The 15358-nt window shown below is 39.7% G+C and overlaps 1 protein-coding gene across 2 annotated transcripts; it reads left to right on the forward strand.

Moving 5' to 3' along the window:
* Positions 1-1012: 1012 nt before the first annotated feature.
* On the forward strand, positions 1013-15266 carry cdc42ep1a (CDC42 effector protein (Rho GTPase binding) 1a). Of its 2 annotated transcripts, XM_041973920.1 has the most exons (4): positions 1013-1199; positions 7449-7559; positions 10394-11349; positions 13563-15266. In XM_041973920.1, exons 3-4 carry the CDS (start codon positions 10878-10880, stop codon positions 14264-14266), a joined length of 1176 nt encoding a protein of 391 aa, XP_041829854.1. In that variant the 5' UTR covers positions 1013-1199; positions 7449-7559; positions 10394-10877; the 3' UTR covers positions 14267-15266. The 2 variants fall into 2 exon arrangements, with proteins under 2 accessions (XP_041829854.1, XP_041829855.1); XM_041973921.1 differs by lacking the exon at positions 7449-7559.
* Positions 15267-15358: the final 92 nt, after the last annotated feature.

Below are 15358 nucleotides of genomic sequence, written 5' to 3' on the forward strand. Positions count from 1 at the left end.
AGCTGACAGGAGCGGCACGCGGTGTGGTCTTCTACTGCTGTACCATCTGCTTCAAGGCTTGATGCATTCAGAGATGCTATTCTGCAGACTTTGGTTGTAATCAGTCAATATTTGAGATCCATTTGCCTATTATCTCTAGTCTGCTCATTTTCTTCTAACAACAAAGCACTTTCATCCAGACAAATGATACTCACTGGGTATTTTTCTCTTTTTCGGACCATTCTCTGTGTCCAGTCCAGGTTACAGGACTGGATACAGTAGATCAACATTTACAGAAATACACAGATCAGCCCATCTGGTACCAGCAACCACACTTTGAAAGTCACTTAAATTCCCTTTTTGTCCCATTTTGATGACGAGTTTGAACTTCTCTGAGTCACCTTGACCATGTCTACAGGCCTAAATGTACTGAGTTACTGCTTTGTGATTGGCTGATTGGCTATTTGTGTAAACAAGCAATTGAACAAGTGTACCCAATGAAGTGACCGGTTTGCTGTTGGGTTGTTAGCAATAGCTTTGAACTAACATCAGACTCCTTTAAGTCAGTGGTTAGTTATTGAACATTAAAAATCTAAATGAGTCATCATGACACAGTTTCAACATTCTGTTTTCCCCCCTGCTGAGAGTCAGCAGATACTCATCTGAGAGTCTGCTGAATAACACCTGAATGATCTGTTGACGCAACGAGGCATTTACTTAGTTTAAGAACTAATCTGTGAAAGGCTTATTGACTAATGGAAACTTAATTTTTACTTTGCAATTTCCCTCTGAGATAGATAAAGTTTTTATTTTGTTTTTTTTTTTCAGTGCTGTCCTCTAACTTTGTCCTGTGGACGATCAAGCCTACTGGAAACTGCAGGGATCTGAAATCAGCCACTTCCAGCACCTTCTAGTTAAGCTGTAACGTCCCCGCGTCGTCACTCCATTTCTTTGTTCCCGTGGTGTTTATAAATGACATATACAGAGAAATAAAGAGACTTGAATCGGTATTGGCGCTGCTGTGGCGGCTGTGTAATGGTTTCGTTGGTATTTTAACCTCAGCCCGCCCCCTTCCTCCGCGCGCCCGGCGCACCAGCGGGACAGTCCGAAGAATCCAGCAGCTCGCTCGGACCACCCCAACCTGAAGCGTCTGTCTCCTGGAAAGATAATTAAATTGGAATCAAGCGGTCGCTGTGTGTTCGTGTCTTTTGTTTCCAGAGGTGAGTTAATGCATTTCTTTCTTTTTTTTTTCTTTTCTTTTTTTTCTTAGACGTTTTGAGAGTCTATGTGGCTCAGCTTTGTCTGTAATTCTCATTTATAACTAAATTTGTACTTCACATAAACTTCATTTAACGTATTAGTGAAGTAGGGGCATTCATCGTGTCTGTGTACAGTTCTTTTCACTGGCTTTTATGGATCTAAATGAGATTTTTAGCTTTTGTTTGGAACATTATCTCATGATTTGTGTTTTAATATAACTGGTTATTCCTGTGACTTGTAAAATGACATTATCACAAGTGATTTGAATTATTTGTGTTCTAATTTTCTCTTTAGAGTGAAACAACTGATATCATTATTTTGATATGGTGTAATCACACCACAGTTTCCACAGACCAGAGAATCAGTCACATTAGGCTTAGTTTTAGATAAGCAGCACTGTTTAGGCTTGTAAAAATGTTGCCTGAAACTCAGCTGTTATCGTACATGGTGTTAATGGTCACACTGTCTCATATGTTCCACATGAAACTCAATCTGCTCTGCATATTTATACCCAACCGCAGCGGCAGTTTGTCATTTCTATTTCTACACCCCAAGCTTGGTCAAAATAAAATCTGCCAGTGCTTTGATTTTTATCACCCTGCCTTGTAATTACAGAGGTTACATAACGTAACCTATCAATTTTCCTCCAGTATAAGTCAATGGCATTACAAAGATGTGCTCTGATGCAGTGGAACTTGACACTGCAAACTTGAAGCTGGTAAACAAGTAGCACAGAGTTTGGATTCATTGCAAGTTTAGGGGGGGCAGTGGCCTTCTGACCCCAAAACCTGCCAGCATGACAAAAGGGAGGCCAACACGAGAAACAGGACAAACACACACATGGAGTCATAAAAGAGAGCAATGGCTGATGAAGCCCGCCAGTAAACAAACATGCACCGTGGTGATCAATAAAAATCCAGTATGTAGTGATATCCTAATTAAAAACACGTTCAGTTATGGGTCAGGTTTTCCTTAGTTAGGATCTGCACAGTGTGGGACTTTTACATGTTTTTATGTTTAGCTGGCTCTGCAGTTCCCCCCGTTAATCTCTCCTGGGTAGGCCTCCAGTTTATCCTTCTTGAGTACATACGTTGATACTGCCAATTTGGTCTCCTGCATGCGGCAGCAGATGGTTAACACATGTATGTCATGTTTCCCATACGCCCCATACACATGATTTACACTAATGATACAGTGCTTGTCAAACTACAAGTACAAATTTCCTCTGTATTATTCTAGAATATATGTTTTTCTACCTGAGCCTAAACATTCCGTGAGTGGGGAATCCTCTTTGACCTTTAGGTGTCAGTGACGCAGCCAACATGGAAACGGTTGGTTGCAGAGGTGTGAACTTAGGATCTGGCTGCTGTGTTTGTTTTCACACCGCAGGGCTCTCTAGTGGGATTTTTTTTTCTCCTCTGACCACACAAAGTGACATTTGGAGACTCGTAACATCACTGTCATCACCAAATGGCCACAATTCTCTCATCCGTCAACAGCTTTCAACCCACTTGTTAAAAAACTGCAACAGGTTTTTAAGAGCCTGAGATTGGTCAGCTTGCTTCCAACTGCAAATCTATGTCCATAAACGTCTGAAATAACAAAACAAAATGGTAGATTTCTAAGGTTATCGGCTAACCAGAATTTAAACTAGGCATTTTTTTGGAGGGTGGTGGGGATGGATACTTTAATGATTGATTTTTTTTGTGTGTGTGTGTAGCGTCATCTCTATACTTTTCATGCCAAACAACAACATTCGCTCAATGTTCTGTTCTAACAATGAACGAAGCAACTTTTTAAAATGATCTACTTTAAACTTTAAACTTTTTACATTACTTAAATGTCTAAATTGTCTCACCTCCTCTTTCGTTGACGTTCTCGCTTACCTCCTTTCTTTTCTTGAAACGAGCCTCATTTCTACAACATCCAAGCATCAACACATGTTAATATTTTGTTCTGCGTGTTTCTTATTTAGTTTAATTTTCACTCTTCATTCAGCAGCGTTTCGTTCAGGCAGTAGTACGTAAACAACACCACACACCACGCTAAAGGAAGCACACAATCAGCAAATGTAAAACACATCATGGAACAGTGTTCATGGGAAATGGGATAGCCTGACCTGACTATGAAAAGAACAATAGCTAAAGATATCTGTTAATATGTTCAAGGACAAAAGTGATACTCTATTGAGTTTGAAAATATTTTTTATGGCCTCTCCAAAATGAAAATTCCAAGAAGCAGAATGAATAGAATTAAGTTTGTTTAATGGGTCAGTGGCAAGATTTTTCATGTTTTTTAGGCTTATCTGCAGTGTTAAAACAATTTATTATCTCCTTAAACATCACCAAAGCTAAATAAAAGAAGGATGCACACTTGATTTGTCCAGTAGTCTTTAACTCTTAATCCAGAGATTTTTTTCAGCAACCTGACCCCAAACCCTAGTTCCCAGATTTCTTTGCATAATCAAGTATTCCAGCCAGTGCACCTCAGCTAGAGCACGCACATTATGCACCATGACCTTTTCAAAAGCAGAACTTTGCTTTGCAAGAAACAACTAATGACTGTAGCTCAAATAGCCATATGGCTGTTTGAAGAATGCATTAAATGAGGAGCTAGCTTATGGCGCTAGCCGTTAGCCACCAGGACTTGGTCCTGCTGAGTGTACAAACGACGATAACACCAAGCAAGCAAGTGGTGTTCATGCTGGTTCCTGGCAGCTGTTGGCCACTCACTCAGATGGCCCTTTCCAATTAGACTGTAGTCAATCCCCATTCACCAGGTGCTAGCAGGCATTAGCAGCCGCTACTCACCTGGACAGGGCCAAGTGAACAAAAGCAGGAATGAATGCCACCATTCGAGCCCCAACCAACATCTCCCTGCAGCTCACACTAGAACCTAACTTAATGTTGAGCATCTCTACGGATCTTTGGTGGAGAAGCTAACAGTCATTTTTGTGATAAACCCAAAAGCCTGCTGTTGACCCTAAATCATAAAACTGTTACGTAGAAACTATCAAATAGAGAATGAGAGAGCATACATGAGAAGAAAAGACAGAAAGGTATAAACAGAGCGAAGCAACAAAGAAGGAACATTGTCGCTGCCAGTTCCAGCAGATGTAGGAAGCAGAAAGGCGTGGAGCGTATGGGTATTTACTGAAGCTTGAAAATGTTTTCTTGGCTGAGAAGGAAGTGCAGCAGTGTTTTGCTTGGATTCAGAGTGAGTGTGGATGGTGAAAATTGGTACGTAATTGAAAGTCAAAGGGTGACACTGAAAAATGCAGCCTTATCTTGTATGTTTGTTCACCTGGTTAGCGGGGTTAGTGAGTAGAGGACATGAGAGGAGAGGGAGGGAGAGGGGAGGGGAAGACCTGCGATAAATCAAAAGGTTTACTGTTGATTTTACTTAAGACAAATTATAGCTGAGTAAACATTTCCAGTTACAGTCATCAGAGGTAAAGATTAGACATTTGTGTATGTGTGGTCTAAATGCTGTTTTTATCAAGTTGTTTCAACCTCATTAGTCCGCCAATACACTGAAGGATGGGGAAAAGGCTTTAAAAAGAGCAATTGAATGAAAAGGGAAAGAAAAATGGAAAGGGGTAGAAGCAGTGATGGAAAAACAAAGGACAGCCAGCTGAGAAAAAGTAATGCAAAGCAAGGATGGTAATGAAATGAAAGGGGGAGAAAAGTGAACAGACAGAGGAGAAAGATTTGGTCCCAAACATGGTTTCAATCAGTGGAGAAGAAGGATGTTTGATGGTCGTAATCGAGAGGGAGACTCCAGCGACTGATGCTCTGCTCAGGAATGCGTTCAAACACACTCAACAAAACACACACGGCTTCCATTTGACTGTGGTTGCTCTGGTTTATATCCAGTGAAGCCACCTCAAGAAAATACTGTACATAGGACATGGGAACTATTAAGTCTGTGAGGTATAAAGGAAGCAAAATCCTTTTGAGCAAAAGAGCAAAACTTAAAAATCTTGATAATTTGCAACAACTGCTTAACAGGATCAGTGTTCATCCCACCTGAACTCATAACAGGATGTAAACAGCTACATTGACCCACAGCAGAAAACAGTGGAGTTTAACAATGAAGGCTCAAATACTCTCTTTTTTTGGGGGCTCCTTTCACAGATGCAGATTAAAGTCAGCCTGCTGACCCCTAATATTTCCATAATTGTCCACTTTCAGTTTCTTGCTAATGTTGCTTTGGACACAAATGCTTTTTAAGAAAGTAGAAAGGATGTTTGGGACAAATTAAACACATTTGTTCAAGTTTGTGGCTCATCCTGCACAACTTTCACCATAACCTTCTACATTTCTGCCTTTCTCCCTTCCACAGTTCCCTTATTTTCCACTGGGCTTGTAGCTATAAATGGTGTTAAAAGTAGGTTATGTATAAATCATAAAATACATGGTTGATAAATCTACATGGTTACAGCTTACACATTTTAAATTCATTCTCCCGTCATGCTACATGAATAGTGATATGTTGGTAATGAACAGTGGTATGCTCAGTGATATTTTATTATCTTGCAATTTACAACTATTGATTGTGACACTTTGTGTTACTTTCATGAGGTTTTTCTTTTTTTTTGCAAGACTGTGCTGGTTAAACCTCAGGAATGAGTTTTTATTTGACTTGGAGAAAAAAACCTGCATATCATAAATTGCATCCATTATCTGTAACAGAAAAACAAAATGATGGTCCAGCCTACATCTAAGTATATGAGAAACACATAATATTATATTTGGTTTTCTGACACCAACAAAAGGCTAAAATGACACAGTATATCCACTACTAAACTAACTAACTAACTAACTAAAGTTAGGGATATTCAGCATTTTGGATGATGTTATAATGAACCTAAAATGTACTATAACCTTTACAGGTGGATATAATTTGACCTTCTCCTTTTAATGCACATGTCCAAATGTTCAGTATTTAGGTACTTATTGCCATTATACCAAGACAACATCGAATACATGACAAATTATGGGGCATTGACATTTTATGTTGTAGTAAACCACCACTGTTGTTAGCTTTTGTTTTAATAACTTGTTTAAGATGAAGGAATTACTATTACATGATTCTACTTAAATACCCTATATTCATGATACAGTATAATATCCGTGTAATATTAACTTTTTACATTTTTCATAAATTTAACCTGAACGTTTAAGCTCCCTAACCTCTTGTAAGTTGTATATGCAGATTTATTATTTTAAATACAGTTCAAATAAGCACACAGCACAATTAAATGTTTGAGTCCAGTTTTATTGGAATGCCTAGCATGACACTTCCACCACTGTGCAATACAGCTTGTGTAATGCAGTTAGAGGTAAAAACATTATCTTAACTTCAAACTAAACTCTACTCATTGTGTCTTTTGTAGCTATAAAAGTGTCCTTTAAAATATATATTTTCTTTGTTCATATTACAAACTGAAAACTATAGTGAAGCTTGAAGATCTAAAGGCTCCCATATTCTGGCAGTTCCAGGTTCATTGCTTACTTGTGCTTAGCAGTTACTGGTTTCTATCCAACCATCTGGACCAATTTCCCCTCCGTTGAGTGTAACAGTTGGGGTTCTCTTCAAAGCCTTGTCTTTGAAGGTTACACTTCCGAACAACTTGTAGTTTCGTACAGTTATTTGATCTGCTGATCAGATATTCCTCCATGACTTATGTAAATCTGCAACCTGCATTGAACTCTTTGGGTTTTCCTGTTGTACCATGTGTTGGTCTGTCAAACAGACTGTTATAATCACAGAAAGGTGTCTGGGGCTGCAGTCAGTCTTACTGGAATTTTAAAGGCTTTGACAAATGAAAAGAAAATTCAGAACTTTTACCATCATTGAATTACAGAAACCCAGATTAATTTAAAACACCTGTACCAGGTGTTATTGTCAACAATGAATCAAGAAAGCTCTTCACCAATAAATAAGTTTTTCTTAATGCATCTTCTACATTTCACCTACATAATTTCCTTCACTGAGCTCTTCAAGTGTCCCCTTCTATTACATCTTGTCCTATGTCTTTCCTCTCCTAATCTGACCTTTTCTCATTCTTTTCATGGCTCACAGGATTTATTATTTTCATCCTAATTTCTGCCCCATTTGCCATCTTCCCCCTTGACTCCTTTTTTTTGCAACCAGTCTCTCTCCCTCCAACATGCTCATTTTTTGTTTTCTTTCTCCTCTGACAGAAATCTGATTGAGTGACAGAGCAGACTGAGGTGGCAGCAGCCAGTCCTTGCCCAGAAATTTGTACCCAACTGGGGATAATGGGAAGACGAAGGATTAGGGGATAATCCAGGGTATGTCCAAGTCCCCTGCTGTCAAGTGGCCCTCTACTTTTCTTTTATCCAATAAGAAGACAGGCAGGCTGCTATTGGGATTATAGCATTAAACTTATTAATTTATAAGCATTGGACATATGTTTCATCCTCAGTGCTTTTCAGATCATATTATCAGACGAACCTCTCAGTAGCTGGCTCCTGTGTGGCTCAGCAAACAGAGCAAGTGGAAGGAACTTCAATGGAAAGGAAGGAAGGAGTCTAGGGGATGTTTTGACAAAATGAGCTTTGCCTGGAAGTTTTTAATACATAAGAGGAATTAGAGGGAGCGACCCCCGCTGAGCTGTGGTCAAATGTCTTTTTAACAGGATTAAATGCAGATACAAAAGACCAGAGCTTTCCGTAAGCACCGTGTACTTTCCAGTAAAACTTTAGGTTTTTCTGAAAAACCTTAAAAATCCAAAACAAAGTCTTTCACTGATTGGGAACAGCATACCCAAAATACCATTGTGTCTGTGACCACAGTCACTGGAGCCTTGTTTCAGTCAGACAAGTTGCCTGTCGCATCAGCACAGTTCATGGGAACATGAGCAAAGTCCCTGCAGGCTCATGTTGTCTCAGATTCAAGATTGCACCTCGGTATAGTAGTCCCCAGCGTCCCGTTTAGAGCCACAGTATGGCTCTACTAGGTGCTGGTATGTGGCATGTTTCCTCCATTTCTGCTCCCAGATGCAGCTCTTAAAACAGGAGCCAGGGGAAGTGGAGCGTAGGGCTTGGGACTGCGGTCAGCAGCAAATTAGAATGGCTGCCTTGGACCTGACGCAATCCCCATCTCATGAGCTGTAGCAGGTCATTAATGAAGCCAGACAGGGCTGTGCATGAGTGGGAGGCCTGTGGACATTTAGCTGCTGCAGTGAAAAGCTTTTTAAAGAGAACCAGAGGACCATGTTAGAGCTCCCTTATGCTATCAAAATATTTTAGAACTGGATATCAATTACACTGCTGGCAAAGAACAACATATGACAAAAGGCCAATTTGTCTGCCTTCATTACAGACTTAGAAAAGTATGGAAATCCAAAACTAAAAAAAAGACATAGAAATACACATGATTAAATGTTGGTCTAATAATGGAATTATAGTTTTTAAAAAAGTATAAATGTATGTGAACTGAATAGTTTGGAGACCGACATGCTAATTCACTTTAGCAAGCCAGCTTTGCTAGCATTAGCTTGTTGGCCCAAAACTACTTACATTCTGTTCTTGTAGTTTATTTTACCATAATGTCACAGCATGAAGCCCCGTTTTTAACGTTTTATAACCATTAGACATTCAGAAGTTAACAGTTAGCTTAGGTAAATAGCTTGAAAGGTTGGTGGTCATCACACACACTGTCATCTCATTACACACACACAGACAACATTGAAAACATCCAGATAAAAATTGTTGCATGAGGGAAATTAAAAAGGAGTGGTTTTCACTTACTTTGAAGTTCAAAATTTAGAATTTGAAAACCTATCAAGTTAATTATCTTTTGAAACAAAAATCCTAGAAACTTGCAGGGTTTGCTTTATATGCTGGCATTATATTTAAAGCCTGTGTATATTTGGCAAGAACAACTAAATTAGTTCTGGCTAACAAAGAAACCTAGTCCATGGTGCATTGCTGTTCCTCAAAACTATTAATTCAAACTCGTTGAACCTTTTACATCAGCAGAAAAGTGGAATCAATGATTTTACGCTTCCTGCTTTTCTGCATTAACCACACCCACTTCAAATTTCTGACCAATCTCACCACAGTTAGGACACCACGCAAGAAAAAAGTTCTGCCTGCATGATGTGTTGAAAACAGGCTGCAGAACTCCCAAATCAGGGCTGCAATAAAAAAATAAAAATAAAAAAAATTTTTTTTTTCTTTCACACTTAGGAGTGAGAACAAATTTCTCTTTTTTATGGAGTATGTACAAACCTTTAATTTTTTTTTAAAAACAAAAAGTCCTAGAAGCTTGCAGGGTTTGATCATTAGCTAGGTTAAGTTTTATATTTAGGCTCACATAGAAAAGTTGGACTGTTTCACATCGGTGAATGTTAATGAAACTCTTATAACTGCAAATAAACAGCAATAGAGAACTCCAAAATTATGGTTTTAGTCCAGAGTCTTTCTGTGTATGAAAAATCAGCAACTTGATTTGTCATGTACCAAGAATGACATTTTTTTATCTAATGAAATTATGGTTTGATGTATTGTATGCATGTTTGCTGTTTACTTTTTATTTTAAATTTTGTCCTGTTTGGGCCTCCATACTCCAGCAATCTGGCAGTATAGACAAGTTGCAGCTGTAGTTTTCTTATCAGTAAATTTTCCTATCGCTTCCTATCTCACTGAGCTTAGTTTGCCTGTTTATAAACAAATCTGAACGTGCTGAATGAAGCCTGCTGTTTTTGGGTTTAAAGTGTGATAAGTCTTTTTGGTCAAAAGCACAATGAACTTTGTGAAACTTGCACACGAGACACAACAGGATCAAAATTTAAGCTGGATTTTCCTGAAAGTCCATGCATGTCTAAGACAAACAGCAGATTTTGGCTTCTTAGTCAGAGTACCTGTAAACTATATTTAGCTGGTTCCGGACCAGCAGACACTTGGAACGCAGAATCCTAAAAACTTGAACTGGGACAGCTTTGTGCAAAAAAAGAGGTTACTATACAAACATGTACAGTACCCAAAGCAAGAAAGCACTGTGGGCACATTATTTGACTGAAAATGTAATCTATTTCTGTCAATATACCTGAAAATCAAGCACACACTTGGCTACAATTTTAAGAAAGATGTTTTTTCCCCCTATTTCTTTCTCTCAATAGATACCTCCCAAATGCAACCACAGAACTGTTTGCAGCTGGACACAGAACTATTTCTGAGCTGATGTTGACAAAGCCAAAGCCTAAAGCAAGCCAGGCGACCTGACCACACTCCCAACAAGGATCGACTGCATCCAGGAACACAACTGCATAGTGTTCTCCTCAATTTGTGCCTGTTTGATCCAGCCAGCTATGCGTAGCAGCAAGCTACAAAGAGTGGGACAGTATTTGGCCTGCACATGATAAACAGACGTGATATTCCAGTGAATTATTTGGCGCTGCAGACAAACAGTCCAACTTTTTTTCCTCAGAAATTACACATTTTCACAATCTTGGAGTATCTCTTGCAAGCTCTAATTCCAAACGTTGAGTCACTGCAGTGTTGAAATTTGTTGTTTAGCTTTAGTTTTTATTAGAATTAAATGTGACTCCAGGAACTGTTGTAAGTGCTTTCAGAGAAATATTAAGCAATTAACATTCTGTGGTCATGAATCTTCAGGAAAAGCTGTCAGGCCTTAAAGGTCTGGTCTCGCACTCCCACAGCAAGCGACGTCATAAAGGCGACCTTACAGTGGACATGATCAGCCCTCCTATGGGTGACTTTCGCCACACCATGCACGTGGGCCGCGGTGGTGATGTATTTGGCGACACCTCCTTCCTGAGCAATCATGGTGGAACGGCCAATGGGAACAACGGGGAGACTGATTCTGTTTCTTCCCCTGACAATAAGATCGGAGCGTTCTTCTCCAGGACACTTCGGCAAATCAGGAGGGGCTCTGACCATCGACCCAGAGAAGGATCAAAGGATTTGTCGCCTCCTCCTCCTGCCATTTCTCCCATAATAAAGAACGCCATCTCTCTCCCACGGCTGGATGTGGACATGCCTAATGGGAGTCCCACCACTAAAGTGCTCTTCCCCAGTTCTCAGAACACACCAGAGGAGAAGAAAAGCTCTTATGGTGAGTTGGGAGGGGGGGACACAGATGTGTTGTTTTTTTCCTGCTGCCAGTTTGGTATTTTTAGGTAAACAATGGAAGCTTATCACACAGAATACTCCACTGAGTATCTTAAGCTTTAGTATTACTGTCCACGATTTCACTCTTTTGAAAGAAGATGTTGCTTTTAAATTTACTGGAAACTTCTCAGCATGACTTCATCTGTTTTTGCCCAGTAATTTAAGGATTAAGTGAAGGGTGCCATTACCAAATCCCAAAATTGTCTCAAAGCTTAGATTCTTTACCTTAAACTAAACAGCAGCATTGTGACATAAAGTTAAAGACAGCGGCCAAGGGGTGCGTTAAATGGAAACTACAGAGGTAACAGCTATCTGCAACGCTGCCGTCACAGTCCGCCATCAGGTCTGCCCAGCAATCTAGAAACAGATTTGTCTCTGATGTCCTTATGAATCACCTTGACTCATAATCAGCAGCGTTTGCACTGATAACACACAGAGATCCAGACAGCTCAGGCAACAGGCTGTCTAGGAGGCTGTTTCAATGACCCGTGTTAACGTCACACTCTCAGCTTGTGCAGTCTGGCCACTGTGTGTTTGTGTGTGTCTGGAGGATTCAATGAGTGCAAATGCTTCTTTGACCAACAGTTCTGCAAGAACATGTGAAAATTGATTGTCATTTAATGAGGGAACCAATATTTCAAAGAAAAGATGGGAAAAGGTGTTAACAGCCCTTTTTAGATTAGATTAGATAAACTAGATAAAACTTTATTGATTCCTTTAGACAGGTTCTCTCTGGGAAATGGACTCTCTAAGTGGCTAGAGGGTAGACATGTTGATGCCACCGCTGTCGGCAGTCGACCTTTGGCTGCGATATATATATATTTGTGTGTGTGTGAATATAGTTAAAATAAAAAAAACCTACCAAAAATGCAAGTTGACGAAATGAAAAAAAGAAAAAAAAAGAAAACTATTGCTCTGTTATATTGCACTCCAATAGCCAAGGATGAGTTCACCCAGTTTGCACTGTTTGCTTAGTCTTAAAATGTAACAATGGATTATCTTAATAAATTTTAGAAGAACTGGCAGGAAGACTTAGTTAACTTTGAGTCAAGCTGTCAGTTTCCCCTTGTTTATAATATTGGTGCTCTGCTAACAAGGTATTGCTCCATAATAACCCGAAATCCAGAAAACTCAAGAGAAATGATCTGTTTAATTATGGTATGACTGCTGCCCCAGAACTAGACATGGTATAAGAGCAGCAAGATAAAGATTTAAACCAGGTCTTTATCTTGCAGCAGGTCAATATGTGGCTAATTGTTCTGGTTTCCAGTTCAAACTGGCCCACATCCATACAAGCTGACCCTGAAAAAAACAGTCAACTGTTGTGGGGGCAAAAATTAGCTTACCAAGAGTGAGCTGTTGCCATGACAGCAACACTTTTAGCCTCCATCTGTGTATATTTAGTGTGGGATCTTCTGATGTTTTTGTCATCACAAGTGAAAGTAAGTTCTTCTTAAAGTGTGCAAAACTATATTTAAAAGACCTGATAAGGATCAGAATACACAAAGTCCAGCTGTTATCGAGAGGGACAGTGCTCATTAATCCATTTGGGTCACGGAGGCACTGTTGTTGGTGTGTGTGTGTGTGTGATCATATTAAGTGATTTGGCAAGCCAAGCACATGACTTTCCTACTGTTCACAGAGCAGAATAATTCAACACAATGCATGCTATGCTTTCTGCTGGCTAGCTGGTGTTTATCAGGGTGGGTCTACATCGCCCTCTGCTGGGAAAGTGTGACTAAGAGCGACTGCAGGAAATTATTGTATTCAGGTCTGAGGTGGTAGCTAAATACATGTGCTCGTTTTAACTTGTTTGTGGCTTAACACTGTCAAAAATAAACAGTTTGATAACAAAGTTAACAAAATGCACCACTAACTATCACCTCAGAAGTTTAATTTAGTTTTCTGACAGACTAATTTAACAAGTGTAAAAGTATTAGCTTATGTTTTTTGGGGGTTTTGGTTGCTGAACTTTTTCTAAATAGGGTGGAGCCAGTTTATTCACTATGACACAACTATTTGGCTTCGTACACCTTTTGTGGCGTTTGTAGAAATAATTTGTGACTTTTAACTCTCTTAGATTTTTAACAGATCTTTTGAAAAAAACTAAAATCTTCTGTTTGATTTATGTTTTTGATATCTGTGTCTGTTCTTCAGGTCTGGAGTCTGGATTCGTCACTTTGCCTCGTCTTTCCCGCTCAGAGCGTCAGCAGCCATCCATCTCCATTTCCACCTCCTGCTCCCCGAATGCTCACCGTGGTTCTCTGACAGACCCCATTGATGCCATCTTATCCACCTGCTCCACCTCGATTGTGACCTCTGACCCTAAGCGCACCACCGCCTTCTCTGACTCCCTCCCTTCACTCACATCCCTGGATACCTTTACCTTCGACCTCGGCCCTTCTCTCATGAGCGAGGTGTTCAGCCTGATCGACAACCACCCTGAGGAGGATGTTCCCTCATGGGATGGGGAGGGAGCGGAGTCAGTATGTGGGCTGATCAATGAAAGATCTGAGATGGGCTCAGCTACTATCTCATTTGTGGATTCGTTGCTGAGGGAGGACGGTGGGGGCGGCAACAGTCCACATGTGGCTGATGGTGAAGAAGAGAAGGTGAATACAGTCATGCTCTCTGGTAAAGTACCTGATGTGTTACTGGGTTCTCCAGAACGAGTAGGGATAAGGATGGAGAATGAGCGGTTCCAGAGTGCTACAGATGTGCTTGCACGCCACTATGGCGTCAGCCTCTTAAAGGGACATAGCAGGATGGAAGCTGGAGATTCAGAGCTGGTGTTCACCAGCCAGCCAAAGAAGAAAATGTCGTACAACTTCATGGATGATGAGGATGAAATTAAAGTCTGAGCTGAGTAAACTGAAGAAATTACCACATGTATATATAAAAAATCTTGTCATGTATCATTCCTTTAAAATTCCAAATCAGTATAAAACTTTTTATGGTTGACAAGGCTGGTTCTGTTGCCCGGATGAACCCAGTAAACCCAGCATTTTTAATACTGGATTTTTTACTTCTAAGCAATCATGCTCCAAGGATGTACAGTTTGGATGCAAACCTGCTGCTGAATTTTATCTAAAAGAAGAGCAAGTTGATTTTTTTGTCCTGCGCGGATGGGATTTTTAGGCTGAAACATTAAGAGGAGGCATGGAAAGCCAGGATGTGCCAAAGAAAGTTGCTAAGATTGTTTGAAAGGAAACACTTGAGATTTCTCAATGTGGAAGTTCCAAACCCAGTCATTCGCTTTATCCTTTACACACTTCCTCTTAAAGGAAAAGGGAAATATTCTCAGAGTGAGTCAACATCGTTAGTGAGAATGCAGAAAGGAAGTGGGGCTTTGTAAAATGTATTTAAACATAAGAACTTTGTGGCATGATTATGATCTATTGTTAGTATTTCACTCAGGAATACATCACAAGAGGAGAAAAAAGGGAAGGGGAATTCTTAATAAGAGATCAGGAATCTCCAAATTCGCGAAGCTTCATTAGACAAAACAAAGAAAACATCACAACTATTACTCAACATGAACTGAGGGAATATGAGAAGTATTATTGGTATTTGCTTGACTCAGCTAAAAGCCTAAACCATGTAACTGTTCATTGTATGCTGCAGACCTTCTATGTAGATATGTGCACCTTGTTTAATTATAAAGTTTGACTCCTGTATTGCCTTTTATAGATGAATTTATATGTTCTTTTGCAAAACTGTACATAAAGATATTAACTGACTTACGAATTTGTACCTACAGTATGAGCACCTACAGTACATAAGGCAATTCACATCTATATGCTGCAGTCAGTACCAGTAATATACAATGACATGAGCTGACAATAAAGATGTTTTTAATTAGTCGTGCATTCACTTACATTGACTTCTAGTTTCAACATTTAAGGTCATCTTCTATCCAAAGTCATCAAGCAGAGTGGCTGTAAAGTTTGCTG

The sequence above is a fragment of the Melanotaenia boesemani genome, chromosome 21, assembly GCF_017639745.1.
Source record: "Melanotaenia boesemani isolate fMelBoe1 chromosome 21, fMelBoe1.pri, whole genome shotgun sequence".
Classification (NCBI taxonomy): Eukaryota; Metazoa; Chordata; class Actinopteri; order Atheriniformes; family Melanotaeniidae; genus Melanotaenia; species Melanotaenia boesemani.